Source organism: Papio anubis, chromosome 7, assembly GCF_008728515.1.
Source record: "Papio anubis isolate 15944 chromosome 7, Panubis1.0, whole genome shotgun sequence".
Classification (NCBI taxonomy): Eukaryota; Metazoa; Chordata; class Mammalia; order Primates; family Cercopithecidae; genus Papio; species Papio anubis.
The window spans coordinates 113,462,915-113,479,186 of NC_044982.1; the positions used below are offsets into that span (position 1 = coordinate 113,462,915).

The following is a 16,272-nucleotide window of genomic DNA, read 5'->3' on the forward strand; positions in this document are numbered from 1 at the left end:
AAAAGAATAAAGAGCTCATCACTCCGTTAAGGTGTTGACGATGAGATGGATGTGACTGATGGGGCTGACGAGGTGCCCATGGCTGCCAGGGCCTGGGGGATCCAGGGTTGGGTTCAGAAACTCCGCCTCCACTGCAGTTCTTTCCTCCCTGTAGGAGTAGCCTCAAATGATTCCACGTGGCTCACACCCCCATTCCTCAGGTTGTGGGACTGAGTCCCTGGGTTGCTGGATTTCTAGCCAGGCTTCCAAGCCCTGTCCCTGTTCCTGTTCCTTCTAGTTCTGGGAGCTCCAGCCTCACCTGGGGATTTTCCTGTTCCAGACTCACCAAGACTGCACGTGTGGTTCTCTATCCAAACCCCACTTTGCATGTGATTTTGTGTTTGTCTTCAAAGCCCAATTCAGGTACCACCTCTTCCGGGACCCATGGACCCTCCACCCAGGTTGTCATTGCAGTGGCCACAACGTGTTGTGGTTACCTATCCCTTCCCAGCCCAGTAGCTCTTTGTGGGCCTATACGAAGTGTAAGGGGACAATGGCAGTTGCCACTCCAAATCCCAGCCTAGTGTTAAGGCCAGGCTGCCAGAAGAGGGACAGCGCAGCTGGGTCCAGTGACCACCACCAGGATGCCGCACAGCTCCATCAAGCTCCAGTGGACTGGCCCCTGGCCCAGGGGGAGTGGGAAGACAGCCCCAGGAAGCCACCCTAGCTGCCCTGAGAACAAGCCTCTGGGGGAATAGAGCCCGGCAGGGGCGGGGTCTCTAGAGGGTGGGCCCAGCGCACCACCCCCCATCCCGCAAGCTAACGTCAGTGGGTTGCATGGTCACCAGCCATGGGGAGGTTTTGACAGTTCTACCCAGACCATGAAAGACATGCTTAGCCCTGGGAGAGGGGCACATGCTGGGGTCTAATAACCAGCATTTCTCACCAGGCAGTAGCCCACAGACCAACCACCACCAGGACCCACAGGGCCTCAGGAGAGAGGGCTTTCCCAGAGCAAGCATGTATGTATGTGAGAGGGGTCCACAGAGCCACAGCCATCTGCACAATGGTGCAGGAGCCACCCAGCACCTTCTGGACTGGGAGCAGGGAGAGCAGCCTGCAAGCAAAGGGCTAGGCACACAGTGACAGAACACGAAACCCACCATCCCCAAACACACGGCCAGGCCCCACTTCCAAACACAAGCCAGATACTTTAATGGGCTGCCTCCAGGGCCCATCACAATCCCTTAAATAAGGCCCAGAGCTTGCCAGCCTTTGGTTCAGCTCAGCACTCCGCAGGCAGGTGGCTCACAGCAGGCCTGGCTGATGGGCTCTAGCTTGGGGAGCAGCAGGATCCTCAGTCCAGATCTTCAGAGACCTTCTAGGACTGAGCTGCCACTCAGTCCACCTGCATCAGTCCCTGAGTCCCAGCAGCTGCTTAGCTTCTAGAAAACGTAAGTTTCCTAGGATAATGCCAGGAGCGGGGGAGGCAGTTTGAAGCACTGATGTCAATTCAGGACAGGCCTGGGGCCTCCTGCGGTGGCAGCAGCAGGCCCAGAACAAGGACACCAGCTCCAGGCTGCATCCCTGCACCAACAGGGGGGACTGGGAGCAGGGAGTGCAGGCTCCCTCAGGGAGCTCCAGCCTGGAGTGGGGCCAACCCAACCCCAAATGCTGGAGGGTGACTCCTCAAAGTGAGTCACACCCACTGTCTAAGGTACCACTCTATGACAGCCAAGTCCTAGGACACATGAAGACTTTCTGTAGGAAGGTTCTCTGCCTCCAATTCTAGGCCCTGTCCCAGGGAGGAAGCAGAGAGCAAATCATGACAGGGTATGGACAGGGTATGTGTCAGGCAGCATCCCCACGACAACCCTGTGAGGTAGGTTGTGTTGTCCCATTTTACACATGGGGAACGAGGGCTCAGCAGAGGTGAAGTTTCTCGCCCAGGTCCTGCAGCAAGAACACGAGCCGGGATTCAAACCCAGGTCTGTCGGGCTCCAAAGCCCGTGTGTGTTCTCTAGGCAAGAAATAGGAAGTAGTCCCATCCAATAAAGACTCTCGTGTTAAAAGCTCAGGGGCTCTCAGCCCACCCTGGGTGGGCCCCAGGGTCAGAGATGGAACCCCTCCAAGGGAGCAGCCCCAGCCCCAGCACCCACTCCTGGCCCCGGGGCAGCTGGGCAGGCACAAGGGAAGGGTGGAGAGTGATCACTATACACACAGCACTGGCAACCAGTGCTACAGGTGATGGCTCTGGCTGTCCAGTAGCTGTGGGCAGGGTGAGGGCCGGTCTGGTCTTGACTTGTGGCCCCATGTGGGCAGAGCCAGGCCATTGAGCCAGGCGGTCTCCAGCAGACTGCGGAAGCGGGCCTTCAGTGTGGGGCCAGGTGGGCTGGCACAGGCAGCAGGGGTAGGGGAGGCAGCACAGGACTCTTCCCCAGCAGCTGCCTCTCCTTTCTCCGGGCCAGGGGTTGGTGGCTTCCTCCCTGGCTTCCTGACCTTGGGGGCCGGTGACTTCCGAGCCAGGGCTAGGCTCTCTGGCTCATCTCTGGCCAAAGTGGGCTCTGAGGAGGACACAGCTCCAGCCTCAGTGTCAAAGTCACCTGGAAAACGAACACATAGTCAGCCTGCAGACCCCATACCCTCAGGTCCCACCTCCTGGCCTCCAAAGCCATCCGAACAGTGGTTCTGCTGTACCCCAAGTCAGGCTGGCATCACAACTCTTCCCCACACATGCCCACTGGCCAGACCATCCAAGCCAAAAAGATGTGCTTCTCCCCTGGTGACACCAGAAACTCCATCTGATGAGGGTACTGCTCAGGAGAGGCTGTTTGGGTACAAGGATGACAGCAAAGGGGCTAAGCAGGCCAGGAACCATTGGCCTGGTCCAATACCCATTGTCCAGATGGAAAACTGAGTCATGGGAACATGACTCGTCAGAGGACCATGCCATGTAAGACAGCCATCATGTTTCTGCCATACCAGCCCCAGAACCAAAGCCCAAGCCCGAGGCCGAGCCCAGGTAGAGACTGCCCTAACAGCCATGCTGGGGGAGCATAGGAACCCACAAGAAAGGAAAGCAGGGATAACTGTCTTGGGGGCACACACAGAAAGGCGGCCCCCAAGCGGGGAGGGAGTGAGGACAGGGGCAACAAAATTCAGCCAGAGACCGGAAGCCTGGTCTCAGTCACTTCCTTCCCAGGCCCCCGATTCTTGCAAGCTCCAGTCAGAGCAGCCGCGGACTATGCGGAGTGCCCAGACTCTACTGCCAATCAGGCAGCCCAGGAGAAACGGACCTGACCCTCTCTGGGCCCCAGACAGCCCAACTATATGGGAAGAGGACTGAGCTAGGCAGCCCAGCCCTGAGAGATGCGGGACCCTCACTCAGTAACAGACTGCCTGAGTCTGGATTTCCTTTGCATCCCATTAAGGCATCTGCTCCAATTTTGTAGGTATTCAGGGATCAGGGATTTTGGTCAGCCAGCTCCTAAGCTCATCTCATCTGCCACCTCACTGCCTCAGGCCCTTCCCCATCCTAACCAGGTAAGGGCCCAGGACAAGGCTGCCACTATGGGGATGGAACTAGGAACAGTTTCTACAGGGAAGAGGCTGGGCGGTGGAAATGGGAGAGGGTGGAGGCAGCAGGGAGAGAAAAACTAGAGGGGCCTCAGGCTGCGATGCCAGGTGTACTGATGCAGGAGGGACAAGGACAGAATCCACTTGGTCCCATCACCAGATCTCTAGCTGAAGAAGCGTGATCATACACACCACACAACACTTCGGCAGTTGTGTGGTCCTCCAGAACATAAAAAGAAAACAAGCTGGAGAACAGTAGGCAGGAGACATCGTTTAGTAGAGGAAAAGCAAACCACAAAACAATGCGATTTATGGGCACACTTCTGTGTATGGAAGGGCCAGCAAGGACTGCAAAACTACGCATTCATAAAGGCAACTGTGGCCCTCACCAGGCATGAGGAGCTTTGTGAAAGGGGGTGCCATTCACCAACATGGAAGAGAACTGAGGGTGGGAAGTGAGCCGAGGGGAAGGCTCGGGAGTGTGATTTGGGATGAGTTCACTGTGGGAGACCCAGGGGCAGAGGCCCAGCATGCAGTGGGTTATTTAGGGCTAGAGTTCAGAAAGGGGAGGCTGGAGATCGGGGAAATGATCTCAGCTAGAAAACAGGGCCTAACCAGAGCACTGGAAACACTGCACCAAAGATGGAGAAGGCACAGGCAGAGGAGGGAATCCAAGAAGGTGCAGCACCAGGGGAGACTGAGGAGTTTCCATGGGGACAGAGCAGCCGGCATGTTCAGAAGACTACAAAGGAGGCTATGAAGGTGCTCACTGATGTCTGGAGGGTCAAGGGGTGGCGGTACCTAGAGCCCACCCTAGAGCCCCCTACCCAGGCAGGAGTCCTTGGAATCACGCAGCCTCAGCTGTGACGCACTCACACAGCACACACACCTGTCACTTGCTCATACAGCTCCGGTGGCCACTGGGGCTGCCCCATGCTCACCCAGCTGGCGGCGTACACAGTCACGCCACTGCAGGCCAAGAAGGTCGGGGTAAATGTCAGGCAGCTGGCGCAGCGCCAGTAACTTCAGCATGCGCGAGGTGCAGCCCGGCAGGGCGAGCTCCCGCAGTGCCCGCTCCTCCGACAGCGTGGTGGGCCGCAGCTCCACACGATGCTCCTGCAGCACATGGTCCACAGAAGCGGGTGGCAGCCGAGGAAAGAGCCGCTCCTTCACCAGGTGGATGGGCACGAAGATGGCACCAGCTCGCACCACATGGGGGAAGGGGCACCGGTGGGTGCGATCGAAGCGCTGTAGCTGGGACAGTAGCTTGGTCAGCAGCCCCTGCACACCCTGGCAGTCCTGCCACGCAGCCTGGCCCCAGGGCCCAGCCGTCTCTAGCCACTCGCGAAGCTTCTCTGGAGGAGAGTGGGCCACGGAGCCAGAAATAGCATCACACAGGGACGCGTGTAGTCCTGTAAAGTGCTGCTCCGGGGAGTCCCCTGGGGCTGAAGTAGATGCCGGAGCAGGGCCTGCAACTGGAGCTGGAGCTGGATCCCGGGCTGAAGCTGGAGCCTGAGCTGGAGCCGGAGCAGGGGATGGAACTGGAGCAGGGGCAGGGGAGGCCACCGCTACGGCTGGAGAGCTGGGCAGTGCCAGGCTGAAGCAGGTCACGGACAAGGGCTGTTGAGCGAGAATCCGCAGTCCAATGGGCCCAGATGTGGGGGTGGGCGCAGGCTGTGTGGGAGCAGGAGCTGAGGTGGGTGTGGACGGGACCACAGCTGCAGGCAAAGGTGCTGGACGGAGGATCTTGAACTTTCGGAACATGAAGGCCACAGAGCTGTGGAAGTTGGTACTTGGCATAGCATCTGCGGTCACTGGCACCCCAGGCAAGCCTGGTGCTTCTGTGTCTATCTTTTTCAGGCCTGGCAGATCTGACACCATGTTGCCCACATCCGGCACATCCATGGCTGCAGTGGGCTTGGCATGCTCCACAGGACTGGGAGCCTTGATGTGCGAGGCCTCTGCTGTGGGCTTCCTCACACTCAAATCCAAGGCTACCTCCTCTTTAAGTGAGCCCCTTAGGGGCTTACTCCCTGAGGGGCCCTCCTGGGCGGGTGGGGTCCCCCTGCAGCCTTTGTCCTGAAATTCATTGGTGGCCGGAGTTGAGTCAGGCTCAGCTGTGGCAGAGTCAGGCTCAGTTGTGGCCTCGGGTGCCGGCACATCCAGATAGTCACGGTAGGGAGCCAGGCTGAAGACATTGTCAATGACAGGCATTGGTGGAGAGCTGGGTGGCCTTGCACCCTCCTTCTGTGGAAAAGACTGGCACTCCCGGGCACAGGGGGGCAGTGCTGGGGGGGTACAGGGAATTGGACTGTCTCGGATGACGATGGGCGGCCCAGAGTGCTCACTGAGCCGGGGCTGGAGCTGCTCTTTCCTGCAGCTGGGCATCCAGGTCTTCTCTTCGGCTTCCTGTGCAGGCCTCACAGGCTCTGAGCAGGGCTGGCTCGCTGGCAAAGGCTGGCATGCCCTCTGGAGGGCACCAGGCTGTGACACAGCCCGCACATTGTTCTGGGAAGGTGGCGTCCCTCCAAGCCCAGGGGATGCTCCATAGAGAGAAAGGTCATCCCGGGCATAAGGAAAACTCAGTGTCTGGGGGGCAAAGTCCAATGGACACCGTGGAGCAAGAGGCGGCTCCAGCTTGAGGCCTGGAGAGGGTGCTGGGAGAGGGGCAGAGGGGTAGGGGTACGTGTCCAGCCCCAGCGGGGGAATGTAAGGTGTCTGGGCTGCCTGCTGCCTCAGGTAGGGGCTGCCCAGCCCACCAGCCTGGTACCCGGTCCCCTTGTGGCCCCCCAGAGGCTGCAGGGGAAGTGCTGGGCTGTACCTACCCTGCTTCTCTGGGTGGCGACAGGCTGGAGGGCAAGGCAGGGCCTGTGGAGGGTGGGGTGGTGGGTAGTGGGTGGGCCCGGTGTCCTGACAGGGTGGCCCCAGGGGCTGGGCCAGCTGGGTCCAAGGACTTGGCCCCTCGGACATTACTTGCTTGGAGTTCCTAGGATAAGGACCTGTGTACCTGGAGGCCAGGAAGCCCGTGCTGTGGATGGTCTGATACTTCTCCAGGAAGGGCTGGCATGGGGAGAAGCTCCCTGAGGAGTCTTTACTGGACCCCCCAGCTGGCACCCCCCGCAAGAAGGTGCCATCCAGGGTCTGACCCTTGCTAGGAGCTGGGGCCAGAGAGCAGGGTGGGTCAGCTGAGGGCAACAGGGGCCCAGTCACCAGAGTCCAGTCAACATCCAGTGGCCTCTTCACCGCTCCTTCCCCCAGGCAAGTTGAGAGCCCATAGCACAGAGGGTTGCGGTAGACAGGTTTGGGCGCTGCCAGCGGCGGACTTGGGTAGGAGTGACCCTGGGGACTGAAAGGCAGGAGCTCAACAGGGCTGGAGTCCTGCATCTTCTCAGAGCCTTCTGCTGGCGAGCGGTAGAACAGGCAGTTGGTCAGCAAGTTGTCCGTCCGAAGTGGGGGTCCTGCCATACTGGTAGAATACAAGGGTGGGTATGGGGTCCAGGACGCCAACTGCTCAGACTCGGCCTTGGGAGTACCCGCCATGGGGCAGGAGAAGTAGGACCCCTTGTAGGTGCAGGGGTCCTGGTTACCAACAGAGTGGGGCAGGCTGTGCTCAGGCCCCGAGTCTGTCTCTAAGCGGGGCAGTTTGCCATACATCACAGGCCCCAGGGTTCTCAGGGGTCGCTTCTCTGCCATCGCTGTGAAGGTTTCGAGCCCTCCTGGGCCCCTGCTACTCAACTTCTGACCTGGGACAGAGAGAGAAAGGCAGGGGCTGTCAGGGAAACAGGCGACAGGCAAAGCAGCAGATGGCTGCTGCTCTCATCAGCTCACTGCTACACCTAAGAACCTGGCACTTAATTGATGCTCAGTTAAGACTGTGAGTGCATGAGCCACAGGACAGAGCTTTCCAATTCGTGTTTGTATTCTTTTGAGGCAGGGTCTCACTCTGTTGCCCAGGCTGGAGTGCAATGACATGAACTTGGCTCACCACAGTCTCAGCCTCCTGGGCTCAAGTGATTCTCCCAACTTCCAAGGAGCTGGGACCACAGGCACCTGCCACCACGCCTGGCTAATTTTAGTATTTTTTGTAGAAACAGGATTTTACTATGTTGCCCACAGGCTGGTCTTGAACTCCTGTACTCAAGTGATCCTCCCACCTTGGCCTCCCAAAGTGCTGAGATCACAGGCATGAACCACCCACTGCACCTGACCCCAACCTGTATATTTTAAGCTGCAGAACCCTTTGTTTAATGAATTATTCTACACAGAACCTCCACCCACCCCTACTCCAGGAGCCCCTTCTGTTCAATTTTCCTCCATACAACTCCCAAGACCCCCTCCTTCTTGGGATTTCAGAATTTGCAGGGGCACTGGGTCTGAGGGTCACTTGGCATACCCTGCCCCCCACCCCCTCATATACAGATGAGAAGACCCATTTATCCCAAAATCACCAATGAAATAGACACAACGAGAAGCAGGCCTCCTGCCTCCCACCACGGGGTCCTATTCCAAGATGCCATAGTGACGCCCACTGCAGCCAAAACATGGAATCTGAGTATTGTCTACAAATTCACAGATTTCCTGTGACACTCCTCTGACCTGCTGATCTTGTCAAAATGGCAGAGTCGAGTCTCCAGCCCAGGTCCCTAGGCCCAAAGCCAATGCTGAGATACTGGACTTGGCTCTGGAGAGCAGTCCCCTAGGAGAGGTAACTGGGAACATCAGCCTGTACAAGCCACACTCCTCTCGCCCCACTCCTCCCCCTCTGCAAGAGAGTCAGGGCAGCCCAGCAGATGGTGCTACAGCACCAGCAGGAACGTCCCAGAGCATAAGGAGCCTGGATACACCCCTACCCCCAAGCTGCAGATGGCACATGCAGGGGCAAGATAGCCTCAAGGGCATGTGTGAAAGTCCAGGGAGGTGGCTGGGTGCGGTGGCTCACACCTGTAATCTGAGCACTTTGGGAGGCTGAGGTGGGTGGATCATTTGAGGTCAGGAGTTCAAGACCAACCTGACCAACATGGTGAAACGCTGTCTCTACTAAAAACACAAAAAAATTAGCCGGGCATGGTTGTGCATGCCTGTAGTCCCAGCTACACAGAAGGCTGAGGCAGGAGAATTGCGTAAACTCAGGAGGCAGAGGTTGCAGTGAGCCAAGATTGTGCTACTGTACTTCCAGCCTGGGCGACAGAGAGAGACTCCATCTCAAAAAAAAGGAGAGGAGGGGAGGGGAGGGGAGTACAGGGAGGGAGGCCCCAGGAGCCACAGAGTGCTACTTAGCCACTACTCCCATTGTATTGATGGAAAAACTACATGCTTCAGAAAGACTAAGCTCTAAGACAAGACCAAGGAAGGATGGGAACTGAGGTCCCTCGGGGCAGGAGGCACCCAGTAACCCATGAGGGGCTCATCTGAAGCCCTTCTGCTGGGGCCACACTGACTTGCCTCTACCTCCCCCAGCCAGCACCCTGCTCCTGGAAGCTCTCAGTGGCTTAGAAAGGACCACCCAGCTCAATCTTGCTATGACTAAGGCAAAGTGTCACAGGTTTCAGTGACACCGGCAAGCAAGGACCAGCCCTCTCCTTGCTTCTTCAAGTTGGAGCCAATGACAGCCACAGGCTGAGTTAGACCAGCACGTTTTGGGGCTAGGAAGGGCAAGCCTAGTGTGGGGCCAATGCCCACTCCCACACCAAGGCAGACTCAGAAAGCAAGGTGGTTCATCTGGACAGAACCCCACATCTCAGGCCAGCCTAGAGAAGACATGGAGGAGCCATTAGGACACAGGCGACAGTCCCAACAACAGTGTCCTATGATAGAAACCTGCTATCGAGGGGTGAAAGCCCCCATCTCACTCCACAGCAATGCTGTGAGAAGGAATTGTAGGGTTTTGGGGTATGGACCCTGCCCACCCTACCCTTGGGACACTCTGGGTTAAGTGTTGACTTCGGTCTCACCTCCCCCACACGCTCCTTGGGGTCTGCTGGGTCCCCACCCCCAACCCCAGGAGTCCCTCTCTCCTGGGCCTCAGCCCAAGGAATACCCTCTGCCCTGGAGACTTCTTGAGGCCCTTAACTGGGACCCAGCCAATAGACAGGAGACCACCTGGGACCCTCAAGAGTCTTCGTGGGAGGGGTGGTGGTTTCAGGGAGCCAACACAGAACTCTTAGGGACGTGGGAATGACCTTATCTCCTGCCAGGAGGAGGTGGAAAGCCCAGGATACACTCCCTCAAGGGAGACTCCTCCTCCACTCAAGACAGTTGCCAAAATGTAGGTGCCTCCTTCCCAGACCCATAGTAAAGCAAGCAAGCTCTCGGACAGGGCAGGTGCCCAGGAAGCAGGCTCAGGTCATCTTTGAGAGGTAGCTCTGTTGATCCTCTGCCAAGCTCCAATGTCACTCAGCCAGCACCCAGGCCAGGGTTCCAGAGAAGAGCCCACCACCGCAGCACTACCACTGCCTTACACAGTGGGAAAGGAAACAGCTCTCTGTTCCCACTTTCAGCTTCTAGGTGCCTAGGGATGGTCGATGGCAAACATCAGGATGAAGAGCGCCATTCCTGCCCAACTGTGGCCAGCATGTGGATTCTCCTGGAGGGCTGAATCGGGCCTCGCCGGATGTTCTCCCATCTCCCACCTTCCCTACCTAAGGCTCCGGACTCTCCAGACGCTACAACCCAACCTGGGGCAGCCCAAATTCTCCAGTGGAGGGGAAAGCGAAAGGGATCGGTCTCTATCCCCTTTGCCCTAGCCGCCCTGAGCATAACTCTGGTGCCTAGGGCCCACAGCCGATTTAGCTTTGAGGCTGCCGCCGCGCCCGACCTGGCGGGCTTCCGGGTGTCCCCAAGCCCCTCCCGGCAGCGCCGAGACGCACGTGCATCCAGCAGGCTGACACACAGGCCGCCGCCACGCATGCAAACCCGTGCCTGCACGTACGTGCATGGCCCACATCTGCACACACGCCATTCCAGAACTGCGCTCTCCCCTCGCTCTGGCCCCGGGCACACGTGTGCATGCAGGCAGGCCCGCGCACCCAGCCCCACACCGACGCCCGCAGACCGGCTGGAGGTCCCGGAGCAGGGGCGGCCCGGCCGCAGGGTCCGGGCAGCCTCCGCCTCAGGGCGATCCCGCCAGCCTGGGCTGAGGCCAGACGGGTGAGTCAAGAGGTGGCGAAAAAATCGCAGGGCCGTCCCATCCCAGCAGGGCGCGTCCAGGGCCCCGCGGCGCCTCAGCGCCCGCCGCCCCCAGGCCCAGCCCTCCAGTGCCCCCTTGTCCCCTACCTCCCCCCCAACGCCCTCCCCCGGCAATCCACTTGAGCAGGGCCCTGCGGGAGGCCCGAGGGCTCGGCCTGAGTTCCTTCAGGCCAGATTGGGCGCCTGGCCTCCGCCGGAGATCCAGGGCGCCAGCAGGCCCCGGGAGCCTCGAAGTCCAGGGAAAGTCGGAGCAGCGGCGCCACCCCTGCCCCGCAGCCCGGTCGCGGAGGGCCGGCGGCAGCCAGAAGCTGCAGACCCTCGGCCCAGACGCGGCGCGCTCCGTCCCCAGGCCGGCCGGTAGGGGCGCCCTGGAGCAGCGCCATCCGCCCCTTCCCCACGCGCCGCCCGCAAACTCGGCCCAAGTTTCCGCGCCCGCCGAGCTGGCGAGCTCCTACCCGCAGCGCGCCAGGTCTCCCGCCGCCGCTACCCCAGGCCGCCTCCGCGTCCGCATCCTCCAGCGTCGCCCAGGCCGCGGGTCCTAGTACGGTCGGGCCCTGCGCGAGAAGTCGCGGTGAACAGCAAGCTCAGAGCAACCCTCCTCACTGCCGTTCGCGCCGCCGCCGGGCGCCGTCTGCGGTCCCGGGCGGGGCGGGCTGGGGGCGGGGCGGGGGCGGGGCGGCTCGCAGGGTTGGGGCAGAGCCCGGCCCCGCCTCTGGGAGCCTGCGCTCCTGTGGGCAGCGGGTGCCGAGGGCCAGAGTGGGGCCAGCTTGCCGGGAGCGGGCCGCGGGCGCTGTGCACCGCCGGTACCCGCCACGCTCCACGAACCAGTGCCCGGCGGGCCGGTCACGCGCCCTCAGTCGCTCCGTTAGATCGTTCATTCACTGCCACTTTCTAGCGATGTGACCTTGCGCCTGCCACTTGACCTCGCTGAGCTTCAGTTTCCTTATTTGCAAAAGTGGAATTCTGCCTTCCTCATAGCGGTGGCGGTGTAAACTTGGAAAAGGGTGTTTGCAAATATCTGGCACACAGTAGGTGCCGGCATTCCCCTGTCCAGCACTAGTGTATTAGGGGGCTGGAGAAGGGCTTCTTGATCTGTCCCCTCATTTTGGTGTAGTCAATAAGGGCAATTTCCAGACTCCTGCTAGGGCAGGGCAACTGTCTGAGGAAGCGGCAATCTCCCCATCCCTGGAAGGACCGGGAATGAGGGTGCTGGGGGATTTGCAAAGTAGCCTGGGCGAGGCTCCCTCCGTGAGGCAGACCTGCGTGCAGCCTACGAGGCGGGTGGAGGGAAGCACGCCCAGCCAGGAATGGTGTGTTGCAAAGAGAGGCTGGAGGGTGGGGAAGGGCTGCTTCTTCCTGGGCCATCTGACTGTGGATGAGAGCCCCTCAGTGCTACTTTATCTGAAAGAATCTGGTCCCACGAAGTTCCTGGGCTGCCTGAGGACTGGGAACAGGTGTGTGCAGTGGGGGAGGGGAGGGCAGGTGGACATGCCAAAGGCCAGAGTCAGTTCAGGAAGCAAAACTATCCCCTCAGATCCCAAAGGTAAGTTCTGCCTGAGTCAGAGCAGAACAGGCCTGAGGCTGCAGGTTCCAAGAATCACCAAGCAGCTGGAGCAGCTGGAGCTGAGGAGGAGGGCCTAGGCACTACAGGTAGGAAGAGGAAGAGGAAGAGGAAGTGAGGTCACCTGGGGAGTGGGGGCAGGGGTGGGGGAAGAGTGTCACTTCATGTAGAGCTGGAAGAACCTTAGAAATAGAGTCTGGAACCATATAGGGAGGAAACACTCAGAAAGGGTTGGAGGTCACAGGCTATTCCCTGCTCTTGCCCCTTACCAACTCTGCTCAGCCCTCTTCCTCCAGCACCGTGCCCGCGACCCTGTCCCTGCCCTGCTAGTGGGGTGGGAGGAGGGCTGTGTTCTTAGCCCCTGGGGTCTGGGAGTCTCAGGTTGTGTGCTCAGATGTGCCCAGTGGTCTCTCCAATTTCCCTGAGTTGGAGTGGGACCAACCAGGCCAGGATGAGCAACTGTCTTGAGACACTAGGGGCTAGTTAAGATTTGCAGCACTGCTGAGCCTTGTGTTAATTCAGGGACACCTCACACAGACAGCAGCCCCACTCAACAGTATCTTGTCTGTTCCTTTTCCACATCACTTAAACACCTTGGACTGCCAAAGAAAGGACACAACACTGGGGGACTTGGGAGCTACTTTGTAACTTTCTGAGCCTCAAATTTCCTCATTGCAAAAAGGGAGCAGAGAGAGACGTGCCTTAGCAACTGTGGTGTGGGCCAACATCAGTGTGGGAAATTGTTTGTAAACTCTAGGAAGCTCATAGAGTGTCCCCAGACTATGAGCTCCTGAAGACTCTGACCTTGCCCTTTTTCCTCTCTATACCAATGGTGGAGTGTGGAGCCTACAGAGAATGAAGGCAATCAATATAAGGTAACTGCCTTGGGAGCTCCACATGTTTTTATCAGCACTGTGGTCTTGCAGAGATGTGATATTCTAATGAGAAGGAATAGTGTGAATAAAAGCAGAGAAGGGAACCCTCTGTGCTTATATGGGCTTCCTGGGTGGAGTTAACACAGAAAAAGAAAGTAGTGTAGAAAAGGAGGTTTCTTCTCACCCTACCCCACCCCCATCACCACCAGGTCTGCCCAGGTTCCACATGGGACGCACACACTCCTCTTCCACCCCGTCCCAGACACCGGTTACTTCTCCTGACTCCCTGGGAATGCAAGGTAAAAGGTCAGCTCCTAAGCCTTGGCTCATTATGTTATGGTTATTAATAACAATGGCATTCCCTCTAATGAGGCCACACCTGCTATTTACAAATCACCTTCCTTGGAGGAGCTCCCACACCCCAAAGGAGTGTGACGTGGAGCTGGCAGCTACTCTACAGGCAGAGAAACAGAGAAGTGTGGCACCTTTCCCTGAGACACACAGCAATGCCCCCTTCCATCCTTGCAGACCCAGCTATAGACACTGCCTCCTCCAGAGAGGCCCCTCAGACTGTTTTTGCTGCCCTGTCTGCCCTCTACTTCCTCATTGCTCCCTCTCCCCTCCCGGAAGAGGAATATCTCAGTGTCAGTGGTTGGGCATGGAGCTCCTGTACCTATCTCTGAGATAATTGATATCTCATTTAATTTTTACAACCATATGAAGCAGGAGTTTGAAAAACAAGCACGCTGAGGTTTGATCTACTGAGCTGTGTGGCTTAGGCAAGCCCCTTAGCTCTCAGCTCGCTCACCGTTGCAGGGACATGACTTGCTACAGGGCTCCAGTGACTTCACAGCTTGATTTGTAGTAAGCTTTCAACCAATAGTAATGATGCAGGAGAATAGGGTCTGGAGGCAGGGAACCTATGGCCGACTCATGCTGGATATCAGAGACTACTCCCTCTTCAACCCCTCCTTTTACTAGGTGGCAGTTGCTGCAATCCCGCCTTTTGCTGTATGGCAGTTACTGAGTGGTAGCTGGAAAATGAAAGTACCTCTGATTGGTCCCCTCCCGCAACCCATCAGACGGGTCGTGGGCCTACTCTTCAACCAGTCAGACTGGTTGCGGGTCACTGGGGTGAACCAATGGGAAACCTCTAGAGGGTATACAAACCCTAGAAAACTCTGTAATCAGTGCTCGTGAGCCTCTTGCTGGAGCTTTTGCTGCCTTGCTTGTGCCTTTTGTCCAATTCTTTGTTCGAAATACCAATAACCTGGGCAACTACCCTCAACCAGTAACGGTAGCTCTAGAGAAGGAGGGGGAGGCCACTTGTTCACATAGCTGAGAAATGGAGAGCTAGGATTGTCCCTGAAGGACTGTGTGACTCCAGTGCGTTCTGAGGGAAGCTCAGACACAATTGTTGTTCAAGAACGCGCTGCCACATAAAGCAAGCAGAGCCTGAAGCTGGGCTGTGTCGATGGCCATCAGCATGGACTCAGAGCGTCGTAGGGATCTGAGTTGGATAGGACAGGAGGAGGACAGGGCCATGGGGTCTGATTGGGGTGAGGTGAGCCAGTTTCCAAAGGTGTGCTGGGAAACCAGGGCATCCTTCTGCAGGGGAGGCTGGGGGTGGGGGCAGCCTGCTGCTTTGCCACAATGAGCAGGGAGTGGGAGCTTCTCAAACTCCGAAGGAGCCCCCCAACTACCTCTAGAGAAAATCAGAGTCGCTCAGAGAGGAGGCCCTAAGACTGAGAAGTGGGGCAGGCTTTCACTGGATCCCTCTGGAGGACTGCATCTGCTGGCCTGTTGGCTAGAAAAACAACAACAACAACAACAACAAACCGTGCACAATAATTTAGGGACCCTGGCCAGGTGCAGTGGCTCATGCCTTTAATCCCAGCACTTTGGGCCAGGCGCGGTGGCTCAAGCCTGTAATCCCAGCACTTTGGGAGGCCGAGACAGGCGGATCACGAGGTCAGGAGATCGAGACCATCCTGGCTAACATGGTGAAACCCCGTCTCTACTAAAAAATACAAAAAAACTAGCCGGGCGAGGTGGCGGGCGCCTGTAGTCCCAGCTACTCGGGAGGCTGAGGCGGGAGAATGGCGTAAACCTGGGAGGCGGAGCTTGCAGTGAGCTGAGATCCAGCCACTGCACTCCAGCCTGGGCGACAGAGTGAGACTCCGTCTCAAAAAAAAAAAAAAAATCCCAGCACTTTGGGAGGCTGAGGCAAACGGATCACTTAAGGTCAGGAGTTGCAATCCCAGCTACTCAGGAGGCTGAGGCACTAAAACCCGGGAGGCGGAGATTGCAGTGAGCTGAGATCATGCCTCTGCACTCTAGTCTGGGCAACAGAGTGAGACTGTGTCTCAAAAAAAAAAAAAAAAGATTTAGGGACTCCTGCAAAGGAGGGGAACACTCTTTAATTAACAGCTATGGTGGGCTGATTTTCCTTCTCTCCTTCCCATCCTTCCTTCTGTCACATATTGAGGATCTCCAGGTTTTATGCTGGCATTGAGGGTACAGCAGTAGATGGGTCCCAGTGCTATCTCCCAGACTTCAAACAGACCACTGCTCTGCAGTGAGATGGGTGCTTGTGTGGAGGTGGGTCTGCCACAGTGGGAGAGAGGCCTCAGGAACAGAACTGCTGGGCCTTGGATTCGGGGAGGGTGGGACTGTGATGTCCAACTCTGACTGTGCCAAAGCCCAGCCATTGAAGGCTTGGTGCTGGAGGCAGCAGGAAATATTCCCTCCCTACCTCCAGAGAGAGTTTTGTAATGCCTGTGTCTAACCGGTCACTCCTAGCTTGGAGTCTCCTGTGGTTCCTCGGTGCCCTCAGGTTCCAGTTCCCCACTCTGGCTTTGGCATGTCTCCTGATTGTACCGATTGTCTCCCCAGCCAGCCAAGGTTCCTTTCAGGTCACACCTCCATGCTTTGGAATATGCTCTCCCTCTGCCTTGGCTGCTTGTCTGGTTTCCTTGCTAATTCCTTTTGGCCTTTCAGACTCAGCTCAGAGGCTGGGCACGGTAGCTCATGCCTGTAATCCTCCCACAGTTTGGAAGGCAGAGGCTGGAGGATCACTTGAGCCCAGGAATTCAA

At 57.9% G+C, this 16,272-nt stretch overlaps 1 protein-coding gene across 1 annotated transcript; it reads right to left on the reverse strand.

Moving 5' to 3' along the window:
- Positions 1-1,170: 1,170 nt before the first annotated feature.
- On the reverse strand, positions 1,171-11,384 carry LOC116275790 (uncharacterized protein C15orf39). The gene is made up of 3 exons (XM_031668463.1): positions 11,196-11,384; positions 4,497-7,298; positions 1,171-2,582 (listed from the first exon to the last, which is right to left on the reverse strand). The coding sequence occupies exons 2-3, from the start codon at positions 7,246-7,248 to the stop codon at positions 2,218-2,220; spliced, it is 3,117 nt and encodes a 1,038-aa protein (XP_031524323.1). The 5' UTR covers positions 7,249-7,298; positions 11,196-11,384; the 3' UTR covers positions 1,171-2,217.
- Positions 11,385-16,272: the final 4,888 nt, after the last annotated feature.

Bases quoted from the DNA above. Each gene is read 5' to 3' on its own strand.
- LOC116275790 (XM_031668463.1), bottom strand. From the start codon at position 7,248: ATGGCAGAGAAGCGACCCCTGAGAACCCTGGGGCCTGTGATGTATGGC. The intron at 2,583-4,496 runs GTGAGCATGGGG...TTCGTTTTCCAG, and splicing joins CTGTGTACGCCGCCAGCTGG to GTGACTTTGACACTGAGGCT.